Here is a 10,766-nt window from a genome sequence, read left to right as displayed (position 1 = left end):
AAAGCTCTCCACCTTGCTGGGGTGGGTGGGTCACAAGGCACACTTGGTGCACAACTCCAGAAAGGTAAGGATGTTCTCACTGGGGCAGTTCCAAGAGGGTGTTTCAAGTGGACATGTTTTTGCATATAGGCGCCATCCTGGAAAGTGACCAACACACAAGACACGGTCACACTGTACACTGGTTGTTATTCCTCTCTTTCTCCATGCACCAGTTCCAGTGGATGGGTTGAAGAATCAGAAGCTTTTTGATGAACTTCGGATGAGCTACATCAAGGAACTTGATCGCATAATTGCTTGCAAGAGGAAGAACCCTACCTCCTGCTCCCGGCGTTTCTACCAGCTCACCAAGCTCCTAGACTCTGTGCAGCCTGTAAGTAAGAGGAGGAGAAGGGAAGAGAAAGAGGGTTGGCCACACACATGGCAAAAGGGTTGTTAATCTTTTCACCTAAACTCTACAGAATCTGCTACAGTGGAACCTCTCGGAACGAACTTAATCCGTTCCGGAGGTCCGTCCCTACCCTGAAGCTGGTCGCCTGTAGTGGCGCCGCTTCTGCGCAGGCAGCGATCACCCGCTTCTGTGCATGCGTGAATGGCGATCGCTGCTCCTGCGCATGTGCAGACCACGGCAAACCCGCCAGTTACTTCTGGGTTTGCCACGGACATTCGGCGAAATGGACGCAAGCGGAGGTGGACATAAGTAGAGGTTTGACTGTACTGAACTTGGGGGGGGGGGGGAATGAACACCAGAAAACTTGTAAAAATGAGCGCTGGAAGCAGATCACTGTGACATCACAGCCCTTTCCTCCAAGAGGGAACTGTGCTGTCAAAGAGATGAATGCTTGTGGGAGGCTGGGAGGCTTTCGGATCCAGGATGCCTCCAGGGAAACATTCCTTAACCCCAAGACTGCCAGTGCCATTGAAATATTTGTTGACTGCCACAGGTTAGAAAAAGGCAGGAGAAATAAGAGTTCAGAGAACCAAGAATCATAGAATTGTAGAGTTGGAAGGGTCCCCCAGGGGTCATCTGAAGAATCCCTGACTTACAGTCTCCTCCACTCTGCTTAAAAATCTCCAAGGAAGGAGAGTCCACCACTTTTCTGGGGAGTCCATTCCACTGTTGAACTGCTCTTACTGTCAGAAAGTTCTTCCTGATGTTTGGTCGGAATCTCCTTTGTTCTAACTTGAACCCATTGGTTTGGGTTCTCCCCTCTGCAGCAGCAGAAACCCAGCTTGCTGCACCATCCATGTGACAGCCCTTGAGATATTTGAAGGTGGCTATCCTTTCTTCTCTCAGTCTCCTCTTTTCCAGGCTAAACATACCAAACTCCCTCAACTGAGGACCCCCTATTTTTCAAAAGCCAAGCCACGAACCCCCTACTTTTGAAAATTTTGATAACTCTATGGTAGTTACCTGTGCAAAGCAATTTTTTGAAGAAAATGTGGGGTGGCCCCTAATAAGCAAAGAATTTTGGGTATACTAAAAAACCAGACCATAAAATTTGTGATATTACCACAAATTGCCTATCCCCAGACAGTAGGAAAAGCTTCTCTCCATTGCTCCACTACAACTGAATAAAAAAAGCAATTGCGTCCCTAACTTGCAAGTGCTCTATATGCAAGTGTTCTGAATGGAGTGAGGTTTTTATTCTTGCTGATTACCCAATAGGAACAACCAACTTTTGAATTTATTAGGATTCTACTGTACATCTGTTTCCTCCCACCCCAAAATGTAGCCACATAGCTTCCCACAGAAAACAAGAAAGATAAAATTCACACAGGCTGCCTTTTGCACTAAATAGGTCTGGGCGATGTATTGATACATTGCCCAGGACTGGTATGAGGGGCAGACCGTGATGGTGGCTTCACTCGGCAGCATTTTAACCAGTATTTTAAATTGGTTTTTTTCTTCCCCCTATTATGTTTTTACTTCAATTTTATTGGTGTTAGCGCCCTTAGCCCAGCTCTGGCCAGGGAGGGCGGGGCATAAATAAAATTTGTTGTTGTTGTTGTTATATTGTGAGTGAAATCGCTGTCACCCTTGACTTCTTCCAGCTGGTGCTGGTAGCAGGGGGACTCAGGAGTGGCAGCAGTTTCACCAGAAAAACACTCCTGAGTGAAGCCGCCATACCACTCTGTACCAGCGCAGAGGGAGAAACAAGCTGCATCGGTGAGGCGCTTATACAGCTTCTTCCTCTCTCCACTTTTTAAAACTGCTTGGCTGAGGAGCGCATGGCTGCCCTTGCCTCAGCTAACCAGTTTTACAGAGCCCCCGCTCCACTAACAGCTTGCACAAGCCAGCAGCGGGGTGGGGACTCCGTGAAAATGCTCCTGAGGGGTGCGCAGTTGCCACTCCCCTCAGCTGAGCAGTTTACCCAGCCCACTGCTGACTCGTTAAAGTGCTCCCCCCCCCTTCTCCCGTTATCCTGTCTCTCCAGTCTGAACCTGCCTGCTGCAAGGGATGGTTGGGTCTTTGTGTCTCTCTCTGTGTGAGAGAGAAACACTTGCTTGAGTGCTTGTTTTGTGTGGATTTTCCCTTTGTCTAGTCCTCTCCATCCAGTTTGCTAGATCATCTTTCTGAGTGAGCTTTTTCACTGAGTTTTCCTGTTGGCTCCCTCCCCCCAGCTTCTTCATTTCTATTTCATGCTCTTCCTGTTTCTCCCCTCCCCACTATTGTCTGGGGAAGGGAAGAGTATAGGTGGCAGCTGGATTCTGCCCTGACTGCTGGGCAGGCACAGGAGGAGCCCACAGAGGTGATAGGGGCAGGAGCTTGTGGGGTGGCCTCTGGGGAGCTGGCTGAATTGGGGTCCTCCCAGTCCAACCCAGACAAGAAAGAGAGGGAGCTCTCAGAAGAGGGAGTGACTGAGGTTAAGACCCAACCCAGGGTGTTTTCTTCTGAGGTTTTTCTGCCTTTATTAAAAAGGATTCTTAGGTGCTGCAGTTGCCAGAGGAAGAGACAGCCCCTCCCGATTCTCCTGCAGGGCCCTTGAAAACAATCAAAGCTCTTCCTGCTGCGATGGCAAACCTGCCTCTGTTTCCTTCCCCTAGGCCTTTGAGGAACCTTGCGATGTGGAATGGGGAACCCCCAAAAGAGCTTAGGCTCCTTGCAAATGGGGAAAGAAACATTATATTGTATCTTTCCAGATAAGTTTAGGAATCACCTCAAACGTCCAGTGATTTAGTGGTGTGCGGTGAAATTTTTCGTAGGGGAATAGTTAGGGCTGTATGTAGAGTTGGGAACACCAAGGGTCATCTAGTCCAATAGCCTGCAAGGCAGGAATCCCCACTCAAGCACCCCTGGCACATGCCTTAAAACCTTCAGTGAAGGAGAGTCCACAGCCTCCCAAGGAAGTTCATTCCCCAGCCATTCAATTTGCCAGTTCCTAGCAGCTTGGGGGGGGGGGGGGAGAAGAAAAGTATGGCTTTTTTATAATAAAAAAAGACAACCCCAGGCAGAAGGGTGGATTCCCCCCCACACGCACACGCACACGCTTTCTTCCTCATCTCCCTTTCTATGATTGTGTTGTTCTTGGTTGTTGCATGTTGCTGCTGATCCTTCAGGTTCTGGCAGATGGTGGCTGGGAATTTATTTTATTAAAACACCATGTTTTCAAAACGCGCGCACACACACACACACACAGTGGCTGAAGGAGAGGAGGGAAGAAGTGAAATATTAAGGTTGCGGGGATCTTGTCCCCCACCCCCACCCCATAAGCACTTCAGGCTTTCCAACTGCTCTTCCTTAAAAGACAAAGCAGAAGAGGCTGCAGTTCTGCTTCAAGCAGCCACTTCCTGCTCATGCATGTGTATTGCTCTGCAGGTTGGTGCAGTTTTGCAGCCTTTATGGAGGTAATGAGAGAGAGAGAGAGAGAGAGAGAGAGAGAGAGAGAGAGAGAGAGAGAGAGACGCATGCACAGAGCCTGGAGACACTGGCTAAGCAGGTGCATGGGAGGTACCTGCTGGGAAGATTAAGGGGAATAGGCTAGTCTCACTAGTCCATGGACTGCACACCACTGCAGTGATTGATCCACTATGACAGCCTTGGAGCTCCCTTCAGAAGGTGAAGGGGTCCCAGGTATATGTATGTGAGAAACGGTTGGAAATAGCCCTGAAGCCTGTGTTCAAGGCCAATGCTTTCACCTTTTAGGCTTCTGCCACCTTCTCTATGTTCTCAAGAGCTGTGTTTATGTGAGCTGTAGAGATGGGATCACATGCAGATATTCCCATGTTTATTAAGGATACCTTGAAAAATATGGCCTGTGCTTTGGAACCTCACCTGGTGGAGACTAGGAATAAGAAGAAGGCCCTACCTTCGTCCAACAAGTCTGAGAAAAAGTGGTGCCAGACTCAGTTTTTTCAACAATTCCCCAAGTCTCAACCCTTCTCTTCCATTTGGAACAGAGGGGTAGGCAGGATAGGGGTGCTACTTGCCCCTCCTCTTTCAGATCAGGAGAGTCTTCCTCTGCACCCTCAAGCCCCCCCCCCGACTTGGCCTCTAGTCCATCTGCTTCCCCAGTGGGTACAAGGCTACCAGCCTTTGTTCACCGGTGGAGGAAAGTGACCATGGACAAGTGGGAGCTGGAGATAGTATTGAAGGGTTATGCTCTTGAGTTTGCTTCTCATCCATGAGACATCTTCATCCCCACTTCTCACTTAAGGCATCAAGAGAAAAATCAGATATTCCTACTGGCAATAGGTCATTTATTGATTGATTGGTAATAGGGCAATTGAACCAGCGGGCCACTCACAGAGCAAGTCAGGGGTTTATTCAGTCTTGTTTCCTGAAAAAATGCTTCAAATGGAAACCCTTCAAGCCATTGTCTTGGCTCTCAAGAAGGCAGATTGTATGACCTCTCTGAGGCTTATATTTATATACCAATCAGGAAGGCTCACCACCTCTCCCTGAAAGTAGGTACCAAGGTACTGGTGGCTCTTGTGGTATTCTTCAGAGCAAAGGGAATCTGTCTCCACCCTCACCTGGACGATATCCTGGTGAGGGCTCCCTCTCAGGATCTCTGTCATCAGGCCATGGATCTTACGTCTTCTGGCTGGATTGGCTTGGGTTTGTTGTGAACAGTGAGGAAAGCTGTTGATTCCCTCCCTGTCCATCAAGGTGATACTTGACATGCAGTCTTTCAGGATGTCTCTCAGGTGTGGAGCTCATCCCTCACTTCCTTGTTATATCAGGCGGTCTCTTGCCAGAAATTGTTGGAATCTCCGCTCTACCAAGCTACTCCTCCGGTCGAGTCCTGCGGAATCGCCTCCGACGATAATTAATGACCTGAGCCTTTGATAAGCCTCCAGGCACGTTGCCCATTCAGCAGAGTTTCAAAGCAGCAGAAGTGCCGAGATTTATGAGCTACATTGCAAAGAGTTTTATTGCTAGCTACGCAGACAGAAAAGAAATCATCCTCTCTCTGTGAAAGACAGAGATCAACTGGAATACAAAGGAACAGGAAACAGGAACAGAAACCAGTAACATCACATCCGTCTCCTGTCTTCCGTGCGACTTCCAACAGTCTGGAATCCCTGGAATGTAAACAGAGTCTTGTGACTCCAAGCAACTGCACAGTGGCACAAACAGAAACCAACATCCTCCCCCTTTCTGTGAACACCACTGGGCAGTGTGTCAGTACAATCTCAGTACAAATCCAATTTCTGTACATAGGTACAGTGTTGATACTTCGGAACAACCTTGGACAATAAATCAGCAGGAATTTCATTACCTGGCATGTAGGACACCGTTACGAGTCCTTTCTGAACACATTCTCTAGCATGTTGCAGCTTCAATTCCAAGTGCTTCGTGCTTTGCTTACAACTTTCAGAAGTCAGCAAAGCCAAACATGCTTTGTTGTCCTGATAAACCTGGATTGGACACTTTACAGGAATTCTCATGTCTTTACACAATTGTAACAACCATTCACAATCCACAAGTGAATAAGACAGTGCATTCAGTTCAGCTTCACAAGAACTTAAGCTTCCTATAGTTTGCTTCTTGCACGACCAATCAGATAGACCCTGGTTGTACATGTAGCAAACTCCAGACGTGCTTTTCCTGTCTGTAGTGTCATTTCCAAAACTTGCATCAGCAAATATCTCAAGACCGCCAGACTTCTGATTGTTAAATCTCAGTCTGTAGCGCATAGTGCCTTTCAAATAGCGTGCTATGCGTTTCAGAGCTTTCCAATCCCTAACAGTAGGATTGTTGACATGTCTGCTTAGCAAATTCGTGCTAACTGCAATGTCCAGTCTTGAACATCTGGCAATGAAGTTTAGTTTGCCTAGCACACTTCTGTACAGTGTAGTGTCAGAAAATGCTTCTTCAGTATAATCTCTTGCATAAATCAAACCCCTGCGTCCAGTCACACTTCCCTGCGTCGCTCTGCTGGAAGTTGACGCGGCAGGGGAGCAGAGCTGCAGCGGTCCCGTCCGTGTGAGATGAGGGATAAATCAAGTCCAAAGACAGCTCAGTTCTTATCTCTAGAAGCGTTTATTTACAAGCCATAAATCAGTCTCCTCCGTCGGAACTTGGAGGCATTCTCAGCCGTGCTTCCAAAAGCACACACTCGCAGCTTCTGTGCTAAGCTGCTGCTTACCGAGAAGTGAAACTGAGTGAGGAAACAGAAAGACTTTGTGCGTCACTTCTCTGCGACAAGCCCCTCCTTCTGCTCCCCCTCCTTTTCTTCTCAGACACAGGACACACCGGAGTACTGACCCTGTCAGTTCCAAACTCCACACCCCCTCTTGTCCTGCGTCTGGAGATAGTAGCCATCAAAGCTTTCCCCATACACAGACCCTCACAGAACTCCTCGTGCTTCTGGAAGGTTAATGGTTTTGTGAAACCATCAGCGAGGTTCTTTGTTGAGGGACAGTATTTCAGAGCGACTAGCCCCTCATGAACGCTCTGACACACATTTCGGAAGCGTATATCTAAATGTTTGGTCCTCGCTTTGAATTGCCCTGTTTCAGCTAATTTAAGGCACGGTTGATTGTCTTCATGCACCACAACAGGCTGACAATCCTTCTCACAGATTTCCTCGACCAAACACACATAGAACTCCAGTTCTCTGCAAACCTCTGATAGCGCACTGAACTCAGCTTCAGTAGATGAAAGCGCTATGAGACTTTGCTTCCGGGACCTCCACCCAATCACTGAGTCCCCAAACTTCACCACTAGGCCTGACACTGACTTGCGGTCCTCAAGGTTAGCCCAATCCGAATCCACCCAGGCGGTCAGCTTGACATCACCCTCAGCTGACATCTTGAGGCAAAAGTCTTTGGTATCTTGCAGGTAACGTAGCACCCGCTTAACACCATTCCAGGCCTGCACACTAGGACTTGAAGCCTCTCTACTGAGCAGATTGACAGCAAACGCTATGTCTGGTCTGCTCCACTGTGACAGATACAACAAACTACCCAGAGCTGACTGAAAGAGTTCAGTGTTTTCGAACACCACGCGTTCTACTTGCTGACACTCCTTCACGTACCCTGTCTCCATGGGTGATCTGGCACCTGCACAATCAGACATCCTGAACTTCTCAAGCAACTGCTCAATCTTACCTTTCTGGCGAAGCAAAAAGCTTCCATCACTTGCTCTTGCGATCTCTACGCCTAGGTAGGACTTGACATCTCCAAGTTGCTTCAGCTTGAACCGCTTACCAAGCTCCTTAGCAAACTTCTCCACCTGTTCACTTGTCCTTGTCATCAACAAGATGTCATCAACAAACACCTGTGCCACTTGCTGTTGCAAGCCTGAATCTCTAATGTAAAGACAACTGTCTGCAAGAGATCTCTTAAAACCTAGCTTTTCTAAGGCTTCATGTAGGCACATATTCCAATTCCTGGCAGATTGGCGTAACCCATAGATGGATTTGTGCAACCGCCACACGACGCCTGGCTCACTGCCCTCGAACCCTGGAGGAGGACGCATGTACAACTCCTCCTGGAGATCTGAGTTCAGGTAGGCGACATCTACATCAAAATGGTTCACCTTCCAACCTCTCTGTGCTGCTATTGCCAAAAGCATTCTCAAAGTCTCCGCCCTAGAAGTTGGCGAATAGACCTCTGTGAAGTGGACCCCGCGTTTCTGCGTAAATCCACGCGCCACTAATCTCGCTTTGTACTGTGGCTCTCCTGCTTCTGTGGGTTTAAGACGGTAAACCCATCTGCAGCCTACAGCTTGCTGGTTAGCCGGCAGCTGTGTGAGTGAGAACACTCCAAGAGACTCCATTGAATTCATCTCCTTCTGCATCGCCTCATGCCATTTGCTGGCTTCTTCCCGAGGCAACTTCTGAACATCCTCAAAGGATTCAGGTTCACATCTAGCCACACCAACCCAGACACTTGTGGCTTCATACCTTTCAGGTGGCTTCCCTTTGGTTGATCTTGCTGACCTCCTCAGCGTGAATTCTGGAACTGCGCCTGATTCACCTGGATCAACCCTCCTTTCTTCTATGTCAGAATCATCCCCCTCTGACCTGCTGCGCCGTTTAGGGCGAACAGCTGGTTCTGCTGGCGAGGATGGTTCCCTCCTTGGCTCAGACTTGACAGAGACCTGTGGAGGGGTCCTGGGACTCCCCTTTGGAGAGACACGGAGCATCTCCCTTGGAGATCCCTGCTCTGGACTCTGTGGCTGTGGACTGTGCTCATCAGCAACAGGTTCAGCCTCACCCTCTTCCTCTTCCTCATCTGATTCTACCAGGATTTCCGGATTTCCGTGAAGCCGCTTCCACCCACTCTGCTCGCAAAACTCAGCACTGCCGCTAATAAGCAGCCTGGACTGGTTGCCAGCAGGGTATGCGAAGCGCCACGCTTTTGAACCCGGCTCATAGCCCACAAAGATCATCTTCCTGGATCTTGGCTCACCTTTTCTGCGCATGGCCTTTGGAATCAGAACCCAAGCTGTAGATCCAAAAGTGCGCAGAAAATGGACCTTCGGCTTTTTCCGATGAAGCAGAAAGTACGGTGTGTCCCCTACACTGGAATTGAACACTCTGTTCTGCAGGAAACAAGCCGTTCGGAAACTTTCGGCCCAAAAGCGCTGTGGCAGACCTGAGTCTGCCAGCATAGCATTCGCTGACTCCTGCAGCGTGCGAAACTTCCTCTCTGCAACCCCATTTTGTTGCGGAGAGTGGGGGGCCGTCAGTCGATGACTGATACCCTTCTGCCTGAAGAACGATTGCAGCGCAGAACCTGTAAACTCCCCCCCACGATCGGATTGAAAGGACACTACTTTGGTAGAGAACTGTAGTTCTACCGCTGTGATCCAATCCCTGATCAGTGCAGCTGCCTCTGACTTCTGTTTCAGTGCAAACAGCCACGCATGTTTTGTAAAATCATCAACCAGAACCAAAACCCACTTAGAACCAGCTAACGAAGGTGTCGGCATGGGTCCCGACAAATCTGAATGAACAAGTTCAAAGGGTTTACTGGTTTTCCTCTCAGACCTGGGATATGAGCATGTTACAACCTTTGATTGCTTACAGGCTTGACAATCTAGGTATTTGTCACATGCCTTGAACCTGCACCCAATGGTGTTGTCTGTGGCCTTCTTCACATATGACCACCCTGCATGTCCAAACCTGCGATGCCATAGGTGTAAGCAATCATGGTGTGGTGGGACATTGGCACACTGCCCTTGGGCATCTTCAATGGACTCTCCACTAGCCCCATTTTCCACCAGCCCCATTTTCCCACCAGCCCCATCTTCAATGGGCATCTCGATCAGAAAGAGCGTGCCTCTTCTCTGGACACTGTGGATCTTCTTCCCATTCCTGAAAAAGGAACACACATTGTTAGAAAACAAAACATCAAACCCAGCAGCCATAAGGGCTGGCACACTTAGAAGAGAGTGGGCAAGCTCTGGTACCACAAAAGCTTCTATCCAATGGTCTATGAAAGAGCAATAAAGAAGACCAGTTTCAGTCAATGGTCTTTGAGACCCATCAGCTAAAGTAACATAACGTCCAGTTTTAACTGTCTTGCAGTTCCTCAAATGCCCAGACGATGTCACTAAACAATGCGTGGCGCCTGAATCGATGACGAGAGATAAAGAGTGTCTCTGGTTGTTTTCCACAGATGCCAAGGCGTTGCTAGCACTCCCATCGGTTGCCATGGCGACAGCCTCTCCCGGGCTAAGGCTCTTGTCTTTTCTCAGAGACGCTAGCGCAGCTGTGAGGTGGTGATAAGACGCCTTGTCTTTGTTTTTCTCCCCGCCTGCAGCTTTCCCACGTCGTTGCTGGGAACCTGCCCTGGGAACCTGCTTTGTTGACATTCCACGCCGGCCAGCCTCCTTGCTGCCACCCTGCGCCTCTAGCGGACAATTGCGGACCAGATGTGTATTGCTTCCACACCGATAGCAGCTTTTGGAAACAAAAGCTCTTACACAGTCCTCGCCACTCCTGGCTGCTGCCCCCCCACTCCTTCTTGGGGTGCAGCCTGCGGGCTCTTTCCCAGCCCTCTGCCTCTTTGATTCTTCGTCAATCAAGCGTCCGCTAATATATTCGATCGTAAGATCCTGCGGGGGCATCGTTTCCATCGTGAGAACCAGGTTCTCATAACTCCTGTCCAAAGAGCTTAAAAGCGTGTAAGCCTTAAGTTCATCTGGGAAGGGCACATTGAGCTGACGCAGCTTACTGAAGATAGTCAGCACCTGAGCAATGTGATCCCTTATCGATTCCCCTGGGGATAGCCTCTTCTCAAACAGAGAGCGTATCACATGGATCTTTGCCCCAGCTGTGGTCCTCTGATGAATCCTAGTCAGAGCAGAC

General features: G+C 49.1%; 1 protein-coding gene across 1 annotated transcript in view; it reads left to right on the top strand.

Annotated features, from left to right (window-relative positions):
* Positions 1 to 10,766, top strand: part of LOC310753827 (androgen receptor-like) — a 409,607-nt gene that overhangs the window by 374,725 nt on the left and 24,116 nt on the right. The window contains exon 7 of the mRNA XM_083595177.1: positions 213 to 370. Coding sequence (XP_083451303.1) covers positions 213 to 370 — 158 coding nt within the window. The remainder of the gene's footprint in view (positions 1 to 212; positions 371 to 10,766) is intronic.

The sequence above is a fragment of the Podarcis filfolensis genome, assembly GCF_964270895.1.
Source record: "Podarcis filfolensis genome assembly, chromosome: W".
NCBI classification, from domain to species: domain Eukaryota; kingdom Metazoa; phylum Chordata; class Lepidosauria; order Squamata; family Lacertidae; genus Podarcis; species Podarcis filfolensis.
Note: the sequence above shows the minus strand (reverse complement) of the source record. Positions and strands in the feature narration are given on the sequence as shown.